General features: G+C 39.0%; 1 protein-coding gene across 3 annotated transcripts; it reads right to left on the bottom strand.

Moving 5' to 3' along the window:
• Nucleotides 1-406: 406 nt before the first annotated feature.
• Nucleotides 407-25031, bottom strand: zgc:66474 (uncharacterized protein LOC327500 homolog). 3 transcript variants are annotated; one of them, XM_017685714.2, is made up of 11 exons: nucleotides 24720-25031; nucleotides 19368-19846; nucleotides 18747-19133; nucleotides 15082-15303; nucleotides 14545-14769; nucleotides 13729-14262; nucleotides 13357-13578; nucleotides 13022-13252; nucleotides 9410-10753; nucleotides 7483-9228; nucleotides 5115-5959 (listed from the first exon to the last, which is right to left on the bottom strand). In XM_017685714.2, the coding sequence occupies exons 1-11, from the start codon at nucleotides 24907-24909 to the stop codon at nucleotides 5840-5842; spliced, it is 5700 nt and encodes a 1899-aa protein (XP_017541203.1). In that variant the 5' UTR covers nucleotides 24910-25031; the 3' UTR covers nucleotides 5115-5839. The 3 variants fall into 3 exon arrangements, with proteins under 3 accessions (XP_037400654.1, XP_017541203.1, XP_037400653.1); XM_037544757.1 differs by lacking the exons at nucleotides 5115-5959; nucleotides 7483-9228; nucleotides 9410-10753; ... (3 more) ...; nucleotides 14545-14769; nucleotides 15082-15303 and adding exons at nucleotides 407-1867; nucleotides 3247-3322; nucleotides 3462-3559; nucleotides 4261-4344; nucleotides 4466-4601; XM_037544756.1 differs by lacking the exons at nucleotides 5115-5959; nucleotides 7483-9228; nucleotides 9410-10753 and having other exon boundaries at nucleotides 10763-13252.
• Between the last annotated feature and the right edge of the window lie 942 nt (nucleotides 25032-25973).

Here is a 25973-nt window from a genome sequence, read left to right as displayed (position 1 = left end):
AAAATGTGTGAATGGAAACTTTGTCAAATGCCAAAAGGTAAATTCTGACACCTTAGAATAAAAATTTTATAGGTCAATTTGTTTAGTATTAACATTTTTACAAATAACTATTCTGAAACAGCCAGAGGGAAAAAATACTTACTGGGAAAAGAAAAACTATAACTTCTAAATGCATTTGTCACGATTTATGAAAATTTAAGAAAGGGCTCTGGTGCCTCTCCACCACAGAATTTCACAACATTAGCTAATCACTAAGCTCTGAAGGTGCTGAACTACAAGACTAAATAAAATGTACAGACTATTCAGAGATAAAGTCAGCCTCAGTAATTCAAAGCAATATTTTTGACAAAGAAGACCCCAAACATCACCAAGACCAGAATGAAATAGAACTGATGTACCTGTCTCATCAGCGATCAGACTCAGGGTCTGCAGCTGTCTTTCCAGGCCCTTGTTCTCCTTTTTTGCCCGAGCAGTCTCTTTCTGGTATTCACACACATCTTATTTTTATTATGCAAATAAAACTTCCATACTTTTAATTCACATTTTATATTTACAGTTTTGTAACAAATACAATGTAAAATCATTTTGTTATGTAGAAGAGCAATAAATAATAAGTCAAGGATAGATTATAGATTGTAATTTAGATCAGTTTTGGGATGGCTAGAGGAAATGGGACAGTAAATTGCAGCTAACTGCAAATACTACCACCCCCTGAACTGTGTTCAAGCTCCAGCTGAAGGGAGACTTTGCAACAGCATTCAGCACCACTGCCTGTAATATTAATGCAAAATACGACTACATTTAAAATGCAACTGTATTATTTATACCCATATGCACAGTACTGAGCACAAGTCAGAGAGGACCCTTCGCTTGATTTCCAGTCAATTAAAATTCCAACTATATCGCATTTATTTTTCAGTATCAAGTAAGCAGAAAACAACAAGAAGAAAGTAGAATATCTTTTTCCAGCATGTAATGTGCCCACATATTACCTTTATTACAGTTACTGTTCTTTTCAGGAGACTTCCTTTCAGCTTTTTAAAGAAATCTACAGGGAGATTTTTGCACACCTCCAAAATTCAGTCTTAGAAATCCATCACATTATCTGCACCTGATGATACATGTAATCCCAAACACCCAATGATGTTGAGGTCTGGACTGCTTGGTCAGTTCATTGTTCTGAGAACACCAACAGCTTCTTTATACGATTTGCAAATTTTCTTCTTTTTCTCAGAGAGGGCTTTTTGACAGCTGCACATCCTTTCAGACCCACAGTGTTGTCTTCTCACAGTGGAAGGATGGACAGAAACACCTGTGGGTTTTTTTCAGATCTTTAGCAAGAGTTGACCTTGATTTTCTCTGCTCTCTTTATGTACTGTTTATCTGATGGCAGTTTGGTGGTCTACCTCGTCTTGCATGGTTGTAAAGAGTCTCATCTTTTTATATCTTTCAATAACTTTAAGTCTAGTCAGGAGTAAACTCCTGTTTTTGACATATTTTCCTTTGATTTTCTCCTTTCTAATGCAAGTGGATTAACTTATTTCAGTTATGTCAACCTTTTAGCATTTGGAAGTCAATTATATCTGGCTGTTTATGCTATAAACACACTCACTATCAAACGCACACATTTTTGCACCCTTTTAGATGATCAGCATCTTCAGTCAGTGTTCAGTTATATGTTACTCTGTTAAAAATATTGGTACAAGCAAATTAAGAAATCCAAACAAAAAATCCCCAAAAATCCAAATCTGCTGCAAATGGTTTTAACACTGTTCATTGTTGAAAACGCTTCTCTGTGGCAACAGTTCAGAAACATGTCAGTTCTCTGCTGTCAGTTAACCACCCCCAGTGGAACATCCTCAAGTTTCTAAAACAGAAGAAGCCAGAAGCCATCTTACATTATGACAATGAACACTTCAATATCTGGAAATATGGGTAAATACAAAAGCAGCTGGGCCAGTAATACAGCAGTGATCTGACTTCTCCATAGGGCTCACCTCTCAATATATAATCCAGACCCAATAGTTCTACATTCTTTGTAGAACAACAGTTGCATTACGATAGTGTTGAATAGACATTTTGTTACTGCATAAGTGGTCAGCATGGCTGCATAACCAAACAGGCATACCTCACTGGGTGAAGACGGAGATGCTGTCCTGTGACTATACTGTTCTCTTTTCAAAAAATCTTGATGAAAAATGGTTTATATTCTTTGAACCTTGCACTTTTAGATACATAGTTAAGTCTGATGCTCCCTGACTGCTTTTTCTATGTTTCAAAGATATGGGTAAAGTTTTCTGTTTTTCAAGAGACACAGCATTTGCTTCCATTCAGTGGAGCAACTAGAACTCAAGGCCTGCATCTTATCAGGTTGATTACTATGAATGTGCTATACTGCTCTGTTGTTCCCCACAATAAGTGCAATAGCATTAGTCCTATTTGAACTAGTTTAACCTGAGGAGGTCCATTTATGTAATCTGTGTGTGATTGGCTGATTCATACGGAATAAAGGCTCTATTTAATTTCCCCCAAATAGCCCAGATCAAAACACTATCATGCAGACGTTCACATTAGTAATGTGATAAACACCACAGGTCTGAACAACGGCACTTGTTTCAGTATTGGGTCAAACTGAGCTACATGTTAACAGTAAGCTGTGTCTTCAGGTCAAAAGAGAAAAACTGAGGTGCTGCTTTATATTACCTGATTTTGTTACTACATCACTATGATATAAGCTCAAATTGGACTACCATTACTGAGTGAGCTCTGTGTTCTGCAAATCTTAGAAGGAAATTCTCCAGATTCTCTAGAATTATTGTTTAGCACACTTATAAAAAATATTATTAATAATAATAAGATTAATAATAATTATAATTAGAATAGCAATGATGATCACACCAACATAAGTGCAGCAAGAATACGAAAGAATATTTAAGAAACATAAACCATTAAAAGCGATTAAAAATAAATCAGAGAAATGATGCAAGGCAATGGCAACATCAATAAACAAAAAATAATATGCTTTACAAACATAAAAGCAGCATTAAAGATACTTTTAATTAACATACATTTAAAACTATAGGCTTCAAAATAAATAAATAAATAAATGGGACTAAAATGACAGATGCTCTTGCCATTTATTCAAATTGCAGGGTGTCTTCAGGTAAAACTAAGCAAAGAAATCTTTCTTCACTCTGGGCAGTCCTGAGCATCTTTTTAAAGGGGAGAAAAACAGTGTTCTTTTACCTCTGGTTTTTGAGGTGGCATTTTCTTCCTTGGGAACGGAGGGCTCCAGAAAAGCCGCAGTGCTCTCTGAAAATGTCTACAGACAGACAGAAGGATCCCCCCCCCCAAAAAAAAACATAAACCCACAGGGGCAGGAGTTGAGAGATAATGAGAAATTCATAACGCAGATAATGTGACATTCTCATTGAAAACTGTAGGGAGATCTCGTACAACACCTGTTTGCAGGGCTCACTCTGTGTTGGCTTCTCTCCACTGTCAGATCGTGTCTTGCGTTTTTTAGCTAGATCCTGGTAAAAGCTTCCCTGTGTTTCTCCTAGAGATGAAGTGACATAGGCTTCAAATATGCTTAATGTATATTTCAAATGAAATAGATCTAGGAACAATTCACACATAAAACACTGTACAGAAACAGCCTATAGGACCATTGCCTAAACATTTAGGCTGCATCAGAATATGGGTTTTGCAAATATTGTATCTTATTTGTTTCTGGTTTGATAAGTAAATAATACACCAAACAATACCCACTTTGTTGCCTAAAAATAAAGTCTTTTAAAGTGTACCACAAAGTTTTTAACATATAACCCTACTTTTAAAAAAGTTTGGACACTGCAAAATCTAAATAAAACAGAATGTAATGTTAAGCTTAATACACAAACAACACTTAATAAATAATAAATAAACACATAATATGTTGTCAATGTACTATTTTCAATTTAATATAGGGTTTAAACGGTTTCCACATTATTCATTTTTCAATTTATATTCCCAATGTCCCAATTTTTTGCCAACATGGTTGTAAAACTGAACTTTACTAGTATTTCTCTACAACTGCCATTTAAATGTGTGTCAGTTTTAATTTAACCAATCAAGTTCATTGGTGAACCACAGTTCATTGGCTTGGCCTGCAACCAGGTACAGGTGGAGAGTTTGCAACTGTAAAAATAGACTGAGCTAAAGTCTGGTTGAAGAAAGAAGGTGTGAAAGTGGCCAAAATTCATTCTAACTTGTACTCACCATGGTAGGTCACTCTGTGGTTTCGAAAACGATATTTCTGAATGAAGCCCAAATTACACTGGCTGCACCAGTAAGGCCTTTCACCTACAAAAGATCAAAGTCTGGCTATAAATATAAATTGGACATCATCCGCTTGTAGTTGTGGAAATATTAAAAAAAGGCACATTCGAGAAAAGAATCTGTGCAAGCATGTATGACTGCTAACCTGTGTGAGTGTACACATGTCTGCGTAGGTGGTAAGGGCTGCAGAATGTGGCGCTGCAGTGCTGACAGGTGTGCACTTTTGTGCTCTGCAACTCACTTTCCTCTTTGTCTGAACGGTCATCATCCATTTTCATTGGCTTTATAATGGAACAAATACAAATGACAAGAAAATGCAAAGGCAGCCTCTAACTGTTTAGCCAACATCAAATGGTTAAAGCATAAATTGGCACTTGCTCTACACTGTGTGCACTTGAGTGGTGCAACTGTTTAAACAATGGTCCCATCATCAGGTGATTGAGATCTTATACTACCGCAATGCCGTGGCCAGGAGTCAAATGAGCATAATTGGCCTTAGTCTTGGTCTTAGTTTTAGGTTGGACGCCCCTCCCCCTCCCATCACTTAATGAAATACTGAGTACCTACTTGCTGACATCACAGAATTGTCAGCTAGCATTCTCCTTCAAACACATTCAGGTGTCCAGTGATGTTGCGTTAACAGCAGTTTGAAAAGATGTAGCTGCACGTCTTGGTGGAAGCACATGCTAGCCTTCACCACCACAGCATTTTATAACTACTGCACTGGGGAATATTGTTTGTTTTGTTTTTTTTAATCAGGTTCATGCTGTTTACCAAGATAACAGACACAGAGAAAGCTTATTTAGGCATTTGAATATTTATTTCTTTAAAATACGTGAACAAAAATAAATGCCATCTCTTCCTCACGGTGCTGAACATATACATTTCTTCAATACAGCCAAAACATTGAAAGAAACAGCTTAATGCATTGTAGGATAACTTAGCATCCCTCCCATGTCTTTTGCTCTTCTCTCCTACCTGTACAATAATCTTGAAAAAATTCCAAATATGAGTGTAGCCACTGGAATCATCATTTCTTATCAAGAAATAAACTATCAACATTTTTCCTGAGTTTGAACACAAGAATTCCTTCTCTTATCTATAGCGAATCTGGCCTCACTGCTTGGCTCAGTCTTTGTCATTTTGTCTTCACTATTGCTACATTCAGAGTGACACAGGCCATGTGGTCACTTCCTACTTCACTACTAACGAGACTGTTGAAGCAACTCAAAGCTAGTCGTAGCTCTGGCTGGATGTTTATGCTTGCACCTTTGTGCATAATTAGCAACAGACATTGTGTTAAATAACCCATGACAGTAATCATAATGCACACAGTCCTTATTTGAGACATCATGAAGTTTCCTTTTCTCCAGCAAAGATCCAGCAGTTGTTTCATTTCTTTTGAGCTTGTCATAACTAAGGGCTTTGGCTCTTCTCAGTGCCCAGTGCTCAGATTGGAGATGGTCTGTGATTTAGAAGCAAGGTTTCCAACATCACAAACAGAAATATAGTTTATGATTTATTTAGCTTTTCCTCCTCTGTTCTCCAAAACTGTGGAATTCAGGTTGGATGCTTGAAATCCAGACTCCAGGTTGGAAGTTTGAACAATACTTGATGGACTCACTTCTGCTGATGATTGCTACAGCAAAACATACATTAAACAGCAAATATAGTCACTGAGTTTAAGCTGTGAAAAGGGAAAAAAACAAATTAATTCCACCATATGCATTTGTTAATTTATGAATAAAGGGAAAAAAAACAAATTAATTTCAGCACTTTGGGTTAAACACCTTTGGTCATCCCTTTTATAAGCTGTACTACAAATCAACCACAGGTCTGAATCAGCTGCAACATATCAGTCCACAGAATGAAAATCTCAACAATACAACTAATAACTAAGACTTAGAAATGAGCCATTCTGGCAGATCTGTGTGGCCCCTCAATGCTCAAGTGTATTGCCAGATGTGTTGTTGGCAATACAATGGAGTTGAGTGGAAACAAGTGGACAATACATAAAAAGAGCTTACCTAAAATCATGTACTGTAAAAAAGATTGTTAGTAGGCAACAGTACATAACACAAAATCAGAATATATATTGCTGTTGTTGGAAGAAAACCTTGCATCTCCAAAATGGTAACTTCACAAGAAAATGGAAAAAAATCTACTTTACTTATAAGTCAACAGGCATTTTCACATTATGTTAAAACCTGAAAAACAACAAAAATGGACATACAAGGTTTTCATTCAATTCATATCACGTGTTGCAGTGTTAAGGTGCTCTTCACACTACAAAAAATGTTGCAGAGCACCTTATACTTAACCCTCATGTTATGTTTAGATTTTCTCATTGTTTTGGGGCCCAGAAATACCAAAGCTGTACCTGTAATATATAACATTCTGATCCAGGCACATTAAGCTGTCTTTCATTGTGTGAACACAGGGTTTACATGAACATAATCATGTCAAAGCACAATGAACATAACAATAGGGTGAAAGAATGACAGGGCTACAGTCACAAAGTTGGTGATAGGAAAATTTAGTGCATGAAAGCTAGGCTTCAGGGTCAAACCAAAGGCTAGAAGGGTCATATTAGGAAAGTGTATTAATGGCACTAATAAAGGTAGTGGCACAAATTAACATGCTCATGCTGATACCTGAAATAAACAAACAAGATTTTTTCCCCCATAAAAAAATGTGTGAGAGAAACAAAGTTTTGGAAAACAGATTAGAACCTTCAACACCAATCAGAAAACCAAACCATGTGAAAGACCATTAAATGTATCCTTGTTTTATAGCTGGGGTTGCCAAGATCCCAAAGCAGATGGTGTGTAAAATTTGTACTGCAACATATCACCAAGACCGAATCATGTATATTAGCAATCCTCACAAAATGAGGAACAGCCATTTTTCATCATGCTGATTATTCCATGTTAAGAAGCCTACACGAGGCCAAACATAACATGAGAGTTAATTATTCAGTTTCTGTTCTTTGTGCTCTTAGCCCTAACACACTTGTCATATTCTGTTAAGCAGTTAAGCAGGCCATCTCAAAATCCAGGACCAAAATCAATACGTGGAGTACATCAAGCCCTTTTTAATCCAGGTCATTGCCCAAACCTAGCCTGTATGCAGGAGAAAAAATTAACTCAGAGGAACATGTACCTGTGGGGGATCGCTCTGTTGGCTTCTCTTTGCTTCTTTGAACTCGATGCTCTGGCTGTCCAATTTCCTTTTTACTACTGCAGTGCAATCTGAATCAAGAACTTTAAAAACACCGCCGCGGCCAGAATCTTCAATCTTGCCCATGTTCTTTTTGACGTGACCTTCAGAATCAAACGTTTCTGTCACTCCTCTGAATGGCATGTCTGTGTCTGGATCAGGGGGTCGCTGTGTTTTAGTGGAAATACAATCCAGAACAAAAGGACAACCTGATTCTAACTTGGGGGCTCCATGTTTGCTACTGTCAAAAATGAGACTGCAAGGGCTTCCTGTTTCACCACCATCAGTTCTCTTTACATCACCAATTAAAGGGTCTGGAATTAGAGAATCTGTTGATTCCAAATCAAGGTCACCCATATCTGAGTCAATGACCGTCTGCTCCAATTCTGCATTAGATCTAAAGGTTTGCTGTAGGTCACCAATGTCTGTTCTTGGGGTTGTAATCCTTTGTGATTTTAGGCCAGGAGTTTGGTGTGAATTGCAGTCTACATGTCCCACCGATTCTGAAGAGAAAATACCTTCTCCAATACAGTCTAAATTTTGCAAGGAGTAAACATCTTGAATAGTGTTTTCCTGTATGCCACAGGAGCCAGAGCCTTGAAAAGAAGAACTAAGAAAAGAAGTTCCAAATGGCTTTTGAACATCACTAAAGCTAGCATCAGATAGAGATGACTGCAGAATGAGAAGACCTGAGCACTCAGAATCAATATTTTGTTCTGAAACACAAGTAGATGATTCTGCATCATTCTTTAATTCTAGACAAGTGTTTTCTTTAGTCCTGTGACAAGAGTCTAAAACTAGAGGAACTGATGGCTCCACATCTGGACTCTCTGTTATACTGTTGTCAATTAATGTAACAGGGGCCATCTCTGTTGTGCTATGGCATGCATCTAAAATGGGCTGGCCCGAAGATTCTGAATCAAGTGACATCATTTCTGTGAAAATGTTTGGGACCGCTTTCACTGGATCAGAGGTTGGGTTTAGCTCAGTACTACAACTTTCTGGAAAAACTGAATCTGAAGAAAGGGATTTATGATAAATGCTAGGACCAACATCTGGTAAGGGAGCATTCAGTGACTCTGGAAGGGTCCGTTGTGCTGTTGTGATGGACTTCTGAATCGGATACTCAGACTCTGGATCAAGTGTTTTCTGTGCTATATTAGGCCTTGTGTTTGGAGTATGTACACTGCTGGTAGCTTCAGTTAATGTCAGCTCCTCTTTTCTTTCCGGTTCCTTCTGCTCACACACCAAAGCATGTTTCCAAAATTGATTCCTTTGATAAGATCCCTGACAAAACAGACAATGAACAAGGTCTTTATCCATCACTGTACGCATGTTTTCACATTCTGAGCTTTTTCGCCTGTAAAGACGGCTCAATAATTTCTTCCTCTCCTCTTGGGTTTTGCTAAAATGCAAAGCTTCTATCACCTCAGGTTCCTCTGAGTGATCATACTGGAGATGCAGTTCTATTGTTCTACAAGCTTTACTGCAAAATCTGCAGTAAACAGTTTTCTTTTCCTTTTTCAATTCTTTGCTCTTAATCTTCCAGCCCCTTTTGGAGCATCGGCTTTTCGTATCTGGTTGACACCCAGATGACTTCACTGCTCTTGCTTTCCTCACTGTTGCAGAGTCGCTGTTTCCTAAGATTTCAGAGTTGTCTGCTGAATCGTCTCTATGCACGTCTGAGGTCTTCAGAACCAGGAATGTTTCAAAGAATACAAACAGAATGTACACATCAGAATTGCTTCTAATTAAGCATACATCAGGCTATATATTATAATTGGCTATACCTCTTTTATATAACCACATGCTGAATAATGTAAGCAATTTAAAACATTGTCAATTTTTCTCTTTTGATAGAGTTGCGTACCTGGACATGCACATCATCTTGTTTAATCTTTGTTTCATTGTTCTTGAATGTCCTGAAGGTGGATGACGTCCTACCAATACATGCCGAAGTAGAGTGCACCCGCATGTGCTGTGACAGGGATGGCCTGCCAGCAAATATTAAACCACAAATCATACATGTAGACGAGCTCTTCCGGCCCTTAGTGCTCTCCTTTGTTTGTGGGACAGAGGTGACCACTTGCTCATCTCTCTTAGTGAGCCGACCGTCGCAGGTACACTGTTCTTTTATCTCATCTGGTATAGACTCTACATCTAAGGCAGCACCAATAACTTTTTGTGAGGATCTGGGGAGGGAACGGTTGGCTGTTCTTGTGTCCACCAACCTTTTCGGTGTAGTTTGATCCATGTTTTGCGAATGACTATATAAAGAACTACAGACTTGTACGTTGGTGGGAAATTCTGCAGGATGATTGGTCATGGCATCTTTCACACACAACTGTGCAGTCTGCACTTTACTTTCTGTTGTGGTTTTCTTTTCATCTAGGTTGTTGGATACATTTGACCAATCGTCGTCATCATAATCACTGTTGACATCTGAGAGATTCATACAGACTGACTCTTGGTAACCTACTTGCTGCATGGTGCCAGAACTGGACTCTAGTTCACTTCTGATGGTCATCTGCTTGGCATCAAGCAAACAACCAAGGCTTTCTACCTGACCATCTTTTTGCCAAAATTCATACATTTTGCTCTTGGAGTGCTCTGTGTATAAATGGTCCTCTACGCTGTCAAGGATCTTTTCAGAGTAGGAGGTATTTTCAAATAACTTAGAATCTGAACCTACAGTAGCACAAACAATACCTGGATCATCTGTCTCTGACTTAAGAGCATAGGTTACACCAGACAACACATTCTGGCTCTCATATGCATTTTCAACTGAAGTTCGAGGACAGCCCTGCTTCACTTGGCAATCTACAGTGCCTGCTGTAGCCGCGTCAGACATTAGGTGCAGTTCCTTGTCACCAGTCTTAGAATTGACTGATCTAAAATCAACATCTCCAGGTGGAGCCCAGGGCTTGGATTTAGATGTAATTGGTTCTAGAACAATTCTAGGCTGCAAACTGAAGTGGCTTTTGGCTTTGCTAACTGATTCTGTGTCAGTTCTTTGATGTTTCATGCTGTGGTAGGAAGCAGCACCAGCTGACTGCAGAGGTAGTACTAGGCTGCCAGTGCAAACTGAATGAGGTTGGACAGTTTCCATAGGCTTTGTGGTACTTGAATGATGTTGGGACACTGCAGAAGTCTGATTCCTAGTCAGTGCGAATCCTCCATCCTTCTCCCTTTCATCACTGCTTTCTATTGCAGGCTGCAGGGGGGGAAAGTTGGCAATTAGTAATTCTTAACAAGAGAAGTCTAAACACTATTTAAGAAAAAGCCTAATGTGGTAACCCACAATAATTACTCTTTTTGTTGGTTTAAGGAAAAAAGTGGAACAAATGGAGATGTCAAGGCACTCAACTTGCAGGTAGAAACAGCCCTTTATTTGGAAGGCATAACTGCAAATAATCTATACCCATTTGTGTGTTATGGTAATGGCCACTATGAGAACAATGCTTTATTAACATGCAAAGACAGATCTTTATTTTTGAACACACATTTTGGCTTCCACATGACTGAAATTAGAAATATTTGACACATGAGGCTGTAACTTTTACATGAGTAGTCTATGTCAAAAAACAAAATTAAAAACAGGGTGTCCAGTAGTGCAGTGTTTCCCAACCCTGGTCTTGGAGGTCCGCTGTCCTGCACATTTTAACGTTTTTCCCATTCCCAGCTATTCTAATTGAAATAATCAGCTCATTAAGAAGCCCTTACTGAGTTTAAACGAGCGTGTTAAAGTCCGTGTAAAGCAAGAATAAATGCCTCGGAGTTTGTCACACCACCAAGCATATAAAATGAGGTTTTATTATCGTGAAAAACAAAACAAAAAAACAATATTCTCTGCTCTGAAACACAAGGGGCAAGTACACTGAAAGCACTGAAACCACACCCAATCGTCTGAAAGATTCAATCTAACTCAATTCAATAGATGGAACCTCTCTCAAGTATGAAATACCACTACGACCTGAAAAATGGATGCTATGTCTAGCAGTTTTGGACATGTATGGCTACACGTTTTAACCTCAGCCAGAATCCAATTTGGAGCCAGAGGACACTGAACTATTCCAGAATCAACCTCGCTCCTCTCAGTCTGAAACACAATGATAATTTTTTCTACCATTTATGCAATGGCTAGTGTAAGATAATAGAGTAATAGCAGTCTGTAGCTTGTTAGCCCTGTTCTGTAAGCATCCATTCCGGCTAACATGTCACCTGAAGACACAACACACTTACCACACATGGTCTGGAATGAGAGTTCCAGCCTAGCTGAAGTAAGTGACGGAGGGTTAGGGAGCCATAACAGGAGCCATGGCTCGCAGTGTAAAAGGTAGCTGCTGAGCACTGACCTAGCTCAAACAGCCTGAAAGGCTAGAGTAGGCTGGCTAGCTGACAGCATCTTTAGATTAGCTGAAGTTAGCACTGCAGTGGAGGACTAGTGAGCTGTAATGTGGGGCTGAGGCTCAGAGTCTAGCTGCAAAACTCTGTGGAAGGTCCTGTTTCCCAGTGAAATGTAGCCACTGGGCATTGACCTAGATCGAGCTCAGTAAGAAGGGCCTCGAATAGGGCAGGCTGGCCAATGTAGCAGACAGCACCATAGCTTACCTGAAGTTAGCAATGCAAGCACTGTAGCGGATGAGGGGCAAGTTGTTCTGCAAATTCTGCCATCCAGGGAAGATGCATTTGTGGGATAAAGGCATGGCTAGTTGCAAACTGTAGGCTGCAATAGATGTAGCAACTTACGACCAAGTGTGAGAACCACTGATGCTAATGCATTCTAGTTTTTATTATGTAATAGTGTGAGGGGAGGGGTCATACCAAGTATGGCCCCAGTGCATCATCAACTCACAATTTCAGCCCTGCTCAAAAACAAACAAAACAAACAAACAAACAAACAAACAAACAAAAAAACCCTGAAGACAAAAACGATGAAAACCGTTCCAACTCCACAGTTCAGTGCTACCAAATTCATGTCTTTTCACATGTTTTCAACAACTATTTTCTAACACGTATGTGTTCTTATTGTGTTACTATCACGTATTTTCTCTGAATTTCCTTTACACGGACTTTAAAGCTTGGAAAGCACTAAAATGCACAGGGCAGCGGGCCCTACACATTTAGCGCATGAACCTTGGTGATGCTTAAGTACATATGTTGGCACTACTGGAGTGTTACTAAGAATCTTATTAGAATTCTGCATTAACTGTTACTAAAACTGAAAAATAAAAATTCAAATGGTCAATCCCAGACTGACTTGTCTGGTGACGGCATGAGGTCTCTGAGGTGCTTTTCCTAACATTTTAAAATAATAATTGAAGAAACAGTTCAGGATGTTTCATAACCAGTGTTCAAATCCTAGTGTCAGTGGACAGTGTCAACAATTTATTTACAAAAACAAACAAGTTATTCCTCAAAGGTGTCAGTCTGACATGCAGTCTTTTGTAGTCATCATGTGTTTCATCATAAATTCTCCTACCTCCTGGTTGCAGGTATCTGGGACTCTGGGTCTTGTCAGGTCACCATAAAATTGTTCTTTACGTTGTCGGTAGGAGTATGGTTTCTCGCCTGAGTGGATCTGCATGTGCACCATCAGCCGCATTCCTCGTCGAAAGACTTTATCACAAAAGGGACACGGATACGAAACTTTACCTCCATCCTCTTCTTTCTGAACTACAGAATCCTCAGTGGATGAACCCTCTTGCGGCATCTGAAATTGGGGGAGAATATTAGGTCTGATAAAACTTGCAAAATGCAAATAAAAAAGACTAGCAATTAATACAGCTTCCAATAAAACCTGGCAATACCAAATACCTGATCATTATCACTCTTTTGTGCCTCATCATTTACTTTCTTCTGCAAAGTCAGCATTGCTTCCCTGTGGCCAAGCAAATGCATGTTAAGCCAGTTCCTCCTAGCATAGACTTTGCCGCAGTGTTTACAGAAATAACGAGCAGACGTTTTTTTAGCAGATTCCTTGTTTTTGGATTCAGGTGCCTGTATTTCAGATGACTTGTCCCCATTTTCCTTCGACAGCTTAAGAGCAGTGGAAACACGTACATAAATATTAGTTAATAAGAGTTAATTTATCATTTAACATGCATGTGTTAATATTTTCCATACAATTTAATCCCATTCAATTTTATATTAGCTTCTAATGTCTTGGAGATGAATAGGGAAACATACCATTACAGTTGCATCCGGGTTCCTAGTTTGCTCTACATTATCGATGCTGTGCTGCATCTCTAGAAGTGTCCTTTTCCTCTTTCGTTTCTTTTCCTCAATGTTCTCCATAATTTCTTCCACAAGACTCCTTTGCTCTTCTTTCCTTTCCTTTTGTCCAAGTTCTTTGAGCATCTGCCTTCTTTGCTTCTCTTCCATCCTCTCTCTTTTGTGAATCTTCTTATGGGTTTTCAGACACCCAAGAAGCAAATAAACTTTGCCACACTCCCGACAAGAGAATGTTTTCTTTGATCGTGGAATGTCTCTTGCTTCTCTGGTAGACTCTTCAGGGATTCTTCTTGATTCCTCTAAGATTTTGTTGGATTTATCCACGATTCTTTCAGATTCATCATTGCTTGTTTTAGATTCTGAGTTTCTTTTTGCTTCTAAACTGACTTTTTGTGACTCAGTCTTTGTTGTTGGTTGGTCAGAGACTATTTCTGACTTTCTTTTCTCTTTGGTCACATTTTTCTCATCAACAGCATCTTCTTTTGACAACTGAAAAGATTGAATAACATGATAAAACATAATTACAATCCAATCTTACCGACTTCCTGTTATCTGACTTTGTTCTAACAATGTTAGCAGTAGAAATAAGTACACACTGGAATTAACAAAATACTCTAATATATAAATGTGTGATATTCAATGAACCTCATCAAATCAACTCAATTAACCTGTTATTACAAAGTCACATTTCTGGGAAACCAAAGATACAGCTAATATCCTGGTGATGCCACCATACACAGCAATGTGCGGTGTAAATAAAAGGTAACCAACCTGAGACAGGGTACGCCGAGCCCTCTTCCGAGAGACAGGCGAGATGCTAGATGCTTGTACGTGAATTTCACTTTTTGATGCCGTTTTAAGTACATGACTCCGAATATGTGGCCCCAACCAGCCTTCACGAGTGAATACTTTGTCACAGTGTGGGCAGGCAAAGATTTTCTTTAATACACGAGCTGTGCTGTTTTCAGCAACTGTCTCCTGTGCGTCCTTTGTCACCTACATGAAAAAAAAAACATCAAAAATGAAACTGTTGAAAATAATTCTGTATACAAATATTTGATTTGCTAAAAATAACATACTATTCGCACTATATAAGAAAATAAAGGGAATAACCAGATAAATATACTATTTCTGTTGTTCAACTTAATAAACAACTTGCACCTGTACTCTGTTCACAGAATTGAAACCTCTGAAATTCCCATTTAATGAATTTGGATAGGAAGATCTAAAGATGATCATTTCAGCTCTACAGTAAAGCTCTAGCCTAGATACTACATATTAAAATGGTCAATTAAGTACTGTAGATACCTCAGTTGAGCGTTGTTCTGCATCTTTGTTGTTCATCTTTTTACTTGGAAGCTGCTTCTGCTCTTTGCGGGCTAAGGAGCGTTCCCGTTCGTGCGACTTCAAGTGGAAAGTCAGCCAACAGGAACGAGCAAATATCTTCTTGCACTCAGGGCACTGAAACAAGGAATGGCCTCCTGCTTTGGCCCTTTCAACCTCCATTTCATTGTTTCTCATTATTGGTTTCTGAAAGAAGTTTAAAAAGGTAACAGAACAATCAAAACACCAAACTGGGCAAAACACAACCTATTAAAGTTAAGACTGTTTGTATTCCATTTCTTATTCTCTGACATTTTTAATATCCTGATTAATTATACTCTCACTCAGATTTTGACACTGCTTTTTTGAATTTACCCTAAAGCCATGATCATGCTAGCTCACCTTAAGGTCATTGTTTATTACTGTATTTTATAATATATTTAGATAATAGTAATAATACTTCAAACTGAACAAAATTCAGTAGAGGTTTTAATATTTTAGGTTGAGATGGCACGATGCTCTTTTTCTTCTTCATTACAGATTCCAGTACAATATATAGATATATAAAATAAAAAACAAACTATTCTGGGAGTGGTGGGATGCAGTTGTTTGAGGGAAATGGAGGTTGGTTTTACTGTGAGACCTATAATATATTATATATGATATATTTTACACATGTGAACATGACAAAGACATGAAAGACATTACAATTAACCAAGACTAACTTCATTTACTTAAGAATTAGCATTTTTTTCACCCCATCTGTTGTCATTCACGAGTCTCAGTAGTATGTTGATATTTATTGCTTTTTTTTGCATAATCCAAAACTGTATTATTCTCACACAAGCACCAACAGTTCTTGGACCTTAGCATAAGCTCTCTCAACTCTCTTACAACTCATGGCAGCACCCTCACTGACTCATTTTCCTCTTTCTGCAACTATAATTTCAATAACCAAAATAATATAGACATAAGTGTTGGGATTACTATTTGTGTATTTATTTCTATATCAGGACATTTATTCAGCCTCTCTCTCTCCTTCCCTCCCAAACACACAGACAATCTAAGTCGCTTATCCTCCTAGGTCGTGGGGGGGCTGGAGCCTATCCCAGCAGTCATTGGGTGAAAGACAAGAAACACCCTAGACAATTTGCCAGCCCATTGCAGGGCAGACATATATATTCACACACATAGAATCAAACCTAAGGGTAATTTAGCAACTCCAATTCTATTCAGCTTCTCTTGTGTCAGCACGGTTTCTGTCAGTTTAGCTGCTCTGCCCGCTCTTGTACCCATACATTTTTGTGATTGCTGTATTAACCCAGAGTGCCATCTCTAATTTTGGGCAACAAATATGATCGCTTTTTTATTATTGAAAACAGTTATCTACCGTGTTGTACCCACACCACAAGGCTGGGGATACGGATTGTCTGCAGTGATTAACTGATGGTCTGTTTCTCTAAATATAACATTAAAACTTTTATGCAGCCCACAAAGAGAAAAATAACCTTTATTCATGTAAAATTCATCACTGAAAGAACAACATCTCAAATAGGTACTTTTAAGGAAAAAATCAAATAAAAACCTGCCAAGCACCACATTTGGCAACATAGACTTCGTTCACATTTCCAGGCTTAAGTTGCACAAAATAAGATTTTTTGCTGTAATGTGATACAGATCCAATGTTTTCAGAGCAGCAACCCCCCCCCCCCCACTGCACTGTTATTCAGTGTTAATGTGGCGATGAATGAAATTAGAGCCAGTAAATAATGCAAAGTCAGAGCATCAAATTTTTTTTCACTTCATCTTCCTTCAATAATAAACAGCTGAAAACTGGTAGTTAGTGTGGATATGACAAAACTGACTACCAGATTAGTTTGTTGTTCAAGGCGAAACCGTTTACTCATGTGACATTATTAATTAGGAGGCACACATGCAGGTGGTTTTAGGACACTTGGTTTGTTCACATTTAAGAGATTTGAGTACAAATGTGAAGCAACAAATTCAAAAGATCAGATCTAAGCAAAAAATTGGAATTGAGCAATAAGGCTTATAATGTGAACGTGGCCATAGACAGCTATGGCAGACATTTGGCAGTAACGGTGGTTCAAAATGGTCTTAGGCAGAGTTTTAAAGCTTTTTATAAAACAAACATACAAATAAAAAAAAAAAATAATTCGCCAAAATAACGATGAGGTAAAACCATAGACTTAGGAGCGGACATGATAATATTTATCGTCATCGTGACAAATGGCTTCACAATACTTTTCTGAGCATACTGTGGATAATGTCAGCACTTCTAAAACACTGCCAAACTGAATGATTTAGTACAAAAAGACCATAAGTCGGCCTGTTTAATTGAATCTGGTTCAGTGCACTGTTTGGAAAGTTAAATAGGAACCAGTTGTACTCATAACATTTTTAAACGTGGCATGACAGGTTTTTTTTTGTCTGTTCCAGCTTGTCAAACAATAAATCATGATAGTATATTTTTGCTCAACATAAACTATTCTGATAATAATCAAAACCTGAAATCAAAGCTGAAATCAATCTGTTTTAAATAGTGTTGCATACAAAATAATGGTTGTACACAACTGCATTCAGGGCAGAATTTGACACGTTGCCTTTTCATTCTCGCCACCGTTCACCCTGTTTACCACTCATTTGAATGGGTAACCTGAAGAAAAAACAAACAACTCTAAATTAACCAAATCAAATATTTTGACAACATTTCCAACTACACAAAAAAAAAAATACAATTTTGCTATGAAATTAGAGATGTAAATATATTATGAAGTTGTTTAATATGCATAGTATGTAATACAATACAGTATTATTTAAAACATTTACCACAATTTAAAATTTATGTTCAGCTGAGATTCATTTATTTGGCAAATAAAATCTTCAAAAACATTTAGAGTCTTACCATTCCACAGATCTCTGTGATTCTGCAGCAAATGTGTCTTCAGATATGGAAAGCTCGGCATAGTATAACTGCTTTCCTCCTGCATTCCACACCATTTTCCAGAAATATATCACATGGAGAGAAATATGCAATATCTCCCTTTGTTTCACACAGGTTTCTCCCCAGTGTAAGTTTTTTTTAAACTATTTGAACCAACTTCTGACCCAAAATTGTTGTAGGACAACTAAGCACACGTGGAGGAGAGCACTGACTGCCTAAACAAGTACAAGTGATCACTGTGAACCAATGGTAAGTGAGGAACTAAGCAACCCTTTCCAAGGACAGTATGGCCAATTTTGCTCTTGGGACACCCGACCACAGGCAGCTGCAAATTCAGTGAAAACCAGCAACAAGACACAATGCTTGAAGCTAATTTTCATGTACATTTTTTTATGTTGTTAATGAGTAACCCTTAAAAAAAGCTCATAATTCTTATGAAACTATTATCAAACTACTACAAATTATCTGGCAATTACTTCAAACCTTACATCACCTGTTATGAAATAGAGGAATTTAAAGTGCACTCACATACTGGCCTTTGCAGTTTAAGGAGTTAAAAGACCACAAAATATATATATATGTAAGTCGCTTACAATGTCATGTCGCTTACGTTACCATGTCGCTACAAGAGTAATGAACCAATTATAGATGCTTTTAAATTTAAATCAGATTCAGTGTGTTGTACCTTAGGATGCTTTTGTGGTCTCTTGTCTGTCTCGTCAGCATCTTCCTGCTCTTTTTGTTGCTCTTGGCTGGGAAACGGCTTCCTATGGGTCTTCATATGTGTTGCCAGCCTTGATACAGACTTGAAGACTTTTTTACATTTCAGACACTGAGGAATTTTGGATCTGCTTGGTCCCTGCCTGCCTCTGTGACCCACAGGCTTGGCTCCACTGCTTTCTGGATACTTGCTGTTGCTAGTGTCTCTGCTGGCTGCATCTGATTTCTCGCCTGTTTCTGCTTCTGGGGCACTGGGGGCAGTAGCTCTTGGTGCACTGATGCTGGCTGATCCTGTACTCTTCTCTGTCTGCTCTGAAGCGTCTGACAGATCTTCCACAATCTCTTTTGATGGCTAGATGTGAGAGGAAACAATTAATGCATTTACTTCAACATGTTTAAAAAAATAACAAATGTATAAAAATGTATGGACAAGCATTTGCTAAACTCTAACCATGACCAGGCCTGCCAGTGAAACGGTGAACTAATAAAACTACAAAAGGAGATTAAAATGTTTATAATGACAGGATATCTGTTTTAAATAATCGTTAATGTATAATCTGATGACGTGAAAAGTTTTAAAACCTACATATAATTTGGAAAGACCACAAAGTTTCTTCTTCCGTTTCTTGTCACCGTAGAAGCAGGCTTTGCGCCTGCGGTACATGTAGGGCCTCTCAGCAGAGTGGATGCGCATGTGGAACATCAGCCTCTGCTCCCTCCCGAAGACTTTACCGCAGTCTGGGCAGGCAAATGACATCTTCTGACTCCTGCCCCTTCCTCTCCATTGCCTTGCTGCCATGGTAGGGTCAAAGTCCAGCGGAGCCATATAGCTGTGAGACGAATCCCACACCGTGCCATCAGGAAGGACAGCACTGGCAGGTTGACTGGCTGCAGGATTGACCGTTTCCAAATCAGCAGTACACACTGATGCTGTGAGATTGGGGTCAGGTGTAAATGACTGACAATCAGAGGCATCAACAGGCTCTGCTTTGATCGCCAGCCCCTCAAATACTGGTCCGTCTGCCAGGCTAACAGGCTGCTCAGGGACATAGGGGTCAACGTCATCTAGAATAGAAAAAGCAGTGGTTGGGTTGAACCCAAAAAGGCGTCAACATGCCAGCTCAGAGATAAACCAGCATAAGCATTTCTACCTAGTCCAATTAGTCCAAGTCCAAGTAATTAGTCTGTATTTTTAATAGTCTGTCACAAAAGAGTTTTAAAAAATTAAAGAGTACATTAAGTTTTACCACATGCAACTAGGCTTGTCTAGGGCATTGGATAGTGCAAAGAAGGCACATCAATTCTACTAAAACGGGCTCCAGCGCACTGGATGAGAAGTTCCGCACTCTGTCTTGTCATGTGACAATGACAAAAGTTTGGGATTTTAAGTGCTTATTTGTACCTAAAACTTGTTATATGTTCTGATATTCTCTCTTGCCCAATGAGCCTCTCTCGTTTCCAGGGTCAACATTTCCAGTTTGGGAAGTTCTGTGTAAAATGATTTCTTGAGTAAAGAATGAGTTGAGAATGATAAAATGAGTTTTTCATTCATTTCCATCTGATGATGAGCTCAGACAGAAATTAAAGGTTAATCACAGCAAAAAGGAGTGAGGAGCTGACATTCAAAGTAATCCAAAACAGCACATATGCGCGCAGCACTCATTTCAACCCATCGGACAAACATGGGTGAAAAAGGTCGCAGTACCATGTCGTTTCAGCTGGAGCCAACGAGCAAGGGAGTCTGTGTATAGCAGAGAGAGGGCTTGCCTTGGAGACTCTACTAATGAGGAGGATGGGGTGGTTGACGATAGAGGAGGAAGAACAAGCCAAGGAGGGTCGGCATACATATAAGAGGCAACCATTACTTACATTGTGTGTGAAATGCTGTTATTAAAATATATCCCTAAAATTTCAAAAACAACCACTGTAGTCTGCTCCCATTTTAATAATATACATTTATTTATTTTCGTTTAGCTTTGTACTACATTTGAACAGTCATATGTGTTGAGTTTTCATGTTCTCCCCATGTCTGCGTAGGTTTTTTGTTACGGACCAAGGATGGATCCATGCTTGTTTATACCAAATTCTGACCCTACCATCTAAATGTCGCAACTGAAATCGAGACTCATCAGACCAGGCAACATTTTTCCAATCTTCTATTGTCCAATTTCGGTGAGCCTGTGCAAATTATAGGCTCAGTTTCCTGTTGTTCGACATGTTGTGCGTTCAGAGATGGCATTCTGCATTCCTCGGTTGTAACAAGTGGTTATTTGAGTTACTGTTGCCTTTCTATCGAACCAGTCTGCCCATTCTCCTCTGACCTCTCACATCAGCAAGGCATTTTCGTCCACACAACTACCGCTCACTGGATATTTTCTCTTTTTCGGACCATTCTCTGTAAACCCTAGAGATGTTTCTGTGTGAAAATCCCAGTAGATCAGCAGTTTTGAAATACTCAGACCAGCCCGTCTGGCACCAACAACCACGCCACATTCAAAGTTACTTAAATCACCTTTCTTCCCCATTCTGATGCTCAGTTTGCACTTCAGCAAGTTGTCTTGACCACCTCTACATGCCTAAATGCACTGAGTTGCGGCCGTGTGATTGGTTGATTAGCCATTTGTGTTAACAAGGAACTGAACACCTAATAAAGTGACCATATTATACACACACACACACACACACTGTGTGCACAATTATTAGGAAAGTGAGTATTTTGACCATATTATCATTTTTAGGCATATTTTCTAACTCCAAGCTGGATAAACTTGAATGCTTCATGGATTTAAGCATAGCAGGTGATGTGTCTCTGTGTAATGAGGGAGGGTGTGGCCTAAGGAGGTCAACACCCTATATCAAGGTGTGCATAATTAGTAGGCAGCTTTTTTCTTCAGGCAAAATGGAGCAAAAAAGACATTTAACTGACTCTGAAAAGTCAAAAATTACCAAAAGTCTCTCAGAGGGATGCAGCACTCTTGAAATAGCTAAGATATTGGGGCGTGATCACAGAACCATCAAACATTTGGTTGCAAATAGTCAACAGGGCTGCAAGAATCTTGTTGAGAAAAAAAAAAAAAGACACAAAATAACTTCCAAGGATTTTAGAAAAATCAAGTGTGAAGCTACCAGGAACCCATTATCTTCCAGTTCTGTCATATTCCAGAGCTGCAACCTACCTGGAGTACCAAGAAGTACAAGATGTTCAGTGCTCAGAGACATGGCCAAGGTAAGGAAGGCTGAAACCCGACCACATAAGCTAAAGCAGCTAGACTAGTCCAAGAAATATCTGAAGACATTTTTTAAGGTTTTATGGACTGATTAAATGAGAGTGACTCTTGATGGACCAGATGGATTAGCCTGTGGCTGGATCAGTAACGGGACAGAGCTCCACTTTGAGTCAGACGCCAGCAAGGTGGAGGTGGAGTACTGGTATGAGCTGGTATTATTAAAGATGAGCTGGTTGGACATTTTTCGGGTTGAAAATGGGCTCAAAATCTACTCCCAAGCCTTCTAGCCAGTTTTTAGAAGACACTTTCTTTAAACAGTGGTACAGGAAGAATCTGCATCTTTCAAAAAGGCAATGATTTTTATGCAGGACAATGCACATGCATCCAAGTACTCCAGTAAAGGCATTAAAGATGAAAAACTTATGACAAGGCCCCCTTCCTCACCTGACCTGAACCCAATTGAGATTTACAGTGAAGGAAAACAGTACACCTCTCTGAACAGTGTCTGGGAGGCTGTGGTTGCTGGTGCACAAAAAGTTGATAGTCAACAGATCAAGAAACTGACAGACTCCATGAATGGAAGGCTTATCACTGTTATTGAAAAGAAGGGTGGCTATATTGGCCACTGATTTTTTTATTTTTATATATCAGAAATATTTATGGGAAAGTTTTGAGTTGTTTGTTTATAATTCTCACTTGAACAGATAAATAAAAAAGTGAGATGGGAAAATGTGTTTCAGTTAGCTGGGTAATAATTCTGCACAATAATAGTTGCCCAATGATTGTGCACATATAGATATTCTCCTAAGAAAGCCAAAACTTCACTTTTACTTTCTTAAACATTCATGTTTGAGGTTTATTAATATTTTGGATTAACTGAGAGCACTGTAGTTGGTGATTAATAAAAATAATCCTCAAAAATAAGACTTACTAATAATTGAGCACACAGTGTATATACCCTCCCTCCTAGACTTGTTCTCCCTCCTCTATCTTCCACCCCCCTCCTCCTCGTTAGTAGAGTCTCCGAGGCAAGCCCTCTCTCTGCTATACACAGACTTCTTTGCTGGTTAACTACAGCTGAAACGACATGGTACTGCGACCCTTTTCACTCATGTTTGTCCCTTCGGTGTAACGTAGATGTCCGACGGGTTGAAACGTGTGCTGCATACATACGTGCTGTTTCGGATTACTTTGAATGTTGGCTCCTCGCTCCTTTCTATTGCGATTAATTATTTCTTTCTGAGCTCATCATCAGATGGAAATGAATTAAATGATTTTACACAGAACTTCCCAAATTTCCCACCGAAATGATTTTACACAGAACTTCCCAAACTGGAAATGTGTGCATGCTCTCACAACTAGACAAGACATTCTGCAAAAAACTGCTCATTTTCACCAATATCAAAACCTGTTAGGATCTTATATGTCGTGTCTCATACTCCCAGCTTTAAAAGAGTTGACTAGCCAAAAAAATGATTTGCACAATTTTACCCTAACCCAAAACGTACCCAAAACTAGACAGGACAAGGTGTCCGAAGCTCAATTCTTTGGGTTTGCACTGGAGCCAGTACAGCTCATAAGTAATGGTGGCCTACAGACACCAGTTAGCATCATGTAAACTGTTCACACGTTCTTCAAATTCCACTGAGCAGTTAAACTAAAGTGTTCTTATATGGTTTCTGTAAACAGTAGATTTTATTTTTCTTCTGCCAAAACAGACTAAAAAAAGACTAAAATCAAAGATGGCCTGTTGGAACTTTGTTTCTTCTCCTGGAACAAAAGCCAAACAAATAAACTGGTTGGTAGATACAGTTATCCTAAAGCTAACGAGTTTAATCCCAGTTACACAACGGAGGGACAGCGATGGCCATTCAGGACCAACTGTCCTAAAGCTCACTGGCTAAATACATGGAGAAACTACTGCCTGTGGGCCATAGAGGGAGCAGGACTACAGAGATACAAAAGAGGTCGCTTTTGGAGCGAAAAGCAGCTCTGTAGCATGCAGCGGAGAGCCAAGCTAAAGTTGGCTTCTCATTGGATTTTTCTGTTCCACCTTAAATGGTGCAACAGTAATATTACTTGTTTACACTGACTTAAATTAATCCTATATATGTATAATTACATTATCATTACAGTGTTGGGCACTGGAGACTCTTCAAGATGTTCAGGAGAATCCCGTTAGTCTAACCGAGACTCTGCTCACTCCGCACAGCGTTACTCTTAGACTATAGCTAGCCTGCTGGATTGTGCAAACCGTAAGCTGTTCCAACAAGAAGCACAAAAATAGCTTGTGCAGAACCAACGTTAACTGACAACAGACAGACCTGCTAGCCACGTCGCTAACTAACTAGCTAACAACGAACAGGATAACACAAGCAAAAACACAAGACATGCTTTCAGTGACGAAGCTGAAGTCAAGTCTCTTACTCGCCAGCGTCTTGTTCGGTTTCTCCATTCCACCTTCAGTGGTGCAGCAGTTACATTTTGCTGCTTGAAGCTCAGAGGTAACTGCTGCAATAGTTAAGGTGCAACGGGAAACTGGATCAAGAAGCCAGGAAAGCCAACCTCAGCACTTTAGCCTCGTCACTCAGTGTAAGTTACCAGAGGAATGTAAACAGACTCGACACTGCGGTGTTATGAATCAGTGACTATCAGTGTTCCCCCCCACCGTCTTAGCCGCAGGCCGAACCTCCAGGTAGGACGAGCGTTACCTGGCCAGTCGGTGGGAATTTCGCCCTCCATCCATCTCAGCCTCCGTCTCAGAATCTCGTTTTCTTTCCGCGCCCGAATCGTCTCCGCTTCGTACTCCAGCACCGTGCCGCCCACCATCTCCATTATCTGCTCCACCGCCGCCATCAGCCGCTCGTTCAGCGCCCGGTGCAGAAGCTGTAGTTTGGTCATTTTCCACGTTTGTTTCTCCAGATTTTATTCTATTTTCTATTAGTATCTAAACATGCAGCAAAGAGAGCGGCTAACTCGCTGTCTCCTCGTTAACGCTGTTCTTCTTCCTTCAAGTGTGCGAATTCAACTAGCTGGATTTACTGCCACCTACAGGCTGAAGCCCAGAACAGCTCACAGTGACACAAACAGTTATCGCAATAAAACGAGTTAAAGGGGAATTCCACCCATTTTTGGATTATTGTAGAGAAAGTTAGAGATTCAGATTTCTTTACAGCGATATCTACAACGCTCAATTTATTATCCAAAAATTACCAATGAACCTACACTTATTCAAGTTTTTATATGAAATGTGTATGATGTTAAAATAGTAAAAATCCCGTCGAAAAACGTTTTTTTTTATTTTGCCTTACAATGGCCTGCATGTTTCCCTTCCCCATTGAACGAATTAAAAAAATGCAACAAGTTGTTTTAGGCCAAAATTTTATCATATAATTACTGTAAAGCAATGTGTCAGGCATCAGGCAGTGTATGATGAATAACCATTTTGTAAGGTGGCTTTCAAAAGCATTAAACTTTTCAGACTTTGAGTTCAATCACCACCAACGTGAACAATTCTGATTTAGACCATAGAAGGTAGAACAATATAAAATGTTCACAGTGGAGGTGACAAGAGTCCAAGTGTTTAATGCACTAAAAGCTAACAACCTTAAACAAAAATATTACACAAAATTGTTATAAATCCAATGCTTGATTCATGAGACATGGTTTTACAATAAACCAAAGTAGGACCCAATGGAATTTTTTTTTTTTTTTTTTTCCCAATTTGCCACTTATTTACATATCAGGCATTTATTACACACAAAAATCCCAAACAGACATGTAGGTTCACTGTGTTTTTATGTTAAAGTGGCTATATTTGTATTGCACACATTGCAACCTCTGGTTCCTTTCACTGCTACTGTAAAGAAATCAGCATCTATAGGTTTCTCTACAATAAAGCATTTTACATCAAATCACCCTGCACGACTTCTTTATACTGTATATCAACAATTGAATTATACATT

The sequence above is a fragment of the Pygocentrus nattereri genome, chromosome 14 (genome assembly GCF_015220715.1).
Source record: "Pygocentrus nattereri isolate fPygNat1 chromosome 14, fPygNat1.pri, whole genome shotgun sequence".
NCBI lineage: Eukaryota > Metazoa > Chordata > Actinopteri > Characiformes > Serrasalmidae > Pygocentrus > Pygocentrus nattereri.
This window is presented reverse-complemented; position numbering and strand designations above follow the sequence as displayed.

Bases quoted from the DNA above. Each gene is read 5' to 3' on its own strand.
- zgc:66474 (XM_017685714.2), bottom strand. From the start codon at position 24,909: ATGACCAAACTACAGCTTCTGCACCGGGCGCTGAACGAGCGGCTGATG. The intron at 14,770-15,081 runs GTATCTACAGTA...TTTTTCATGTAG, and splicing joins CAGAACAACGCTCAACTGAG to GTGACAAAGGACGCACAGGA. The intron at 14,263-14,544 runs GTTGGTTACCTT...CAATCTTTTCAG, and splicing joins CTCGGCGTACCCTGTCTCAG to TTGTCAAAAGAAGATGCTGT.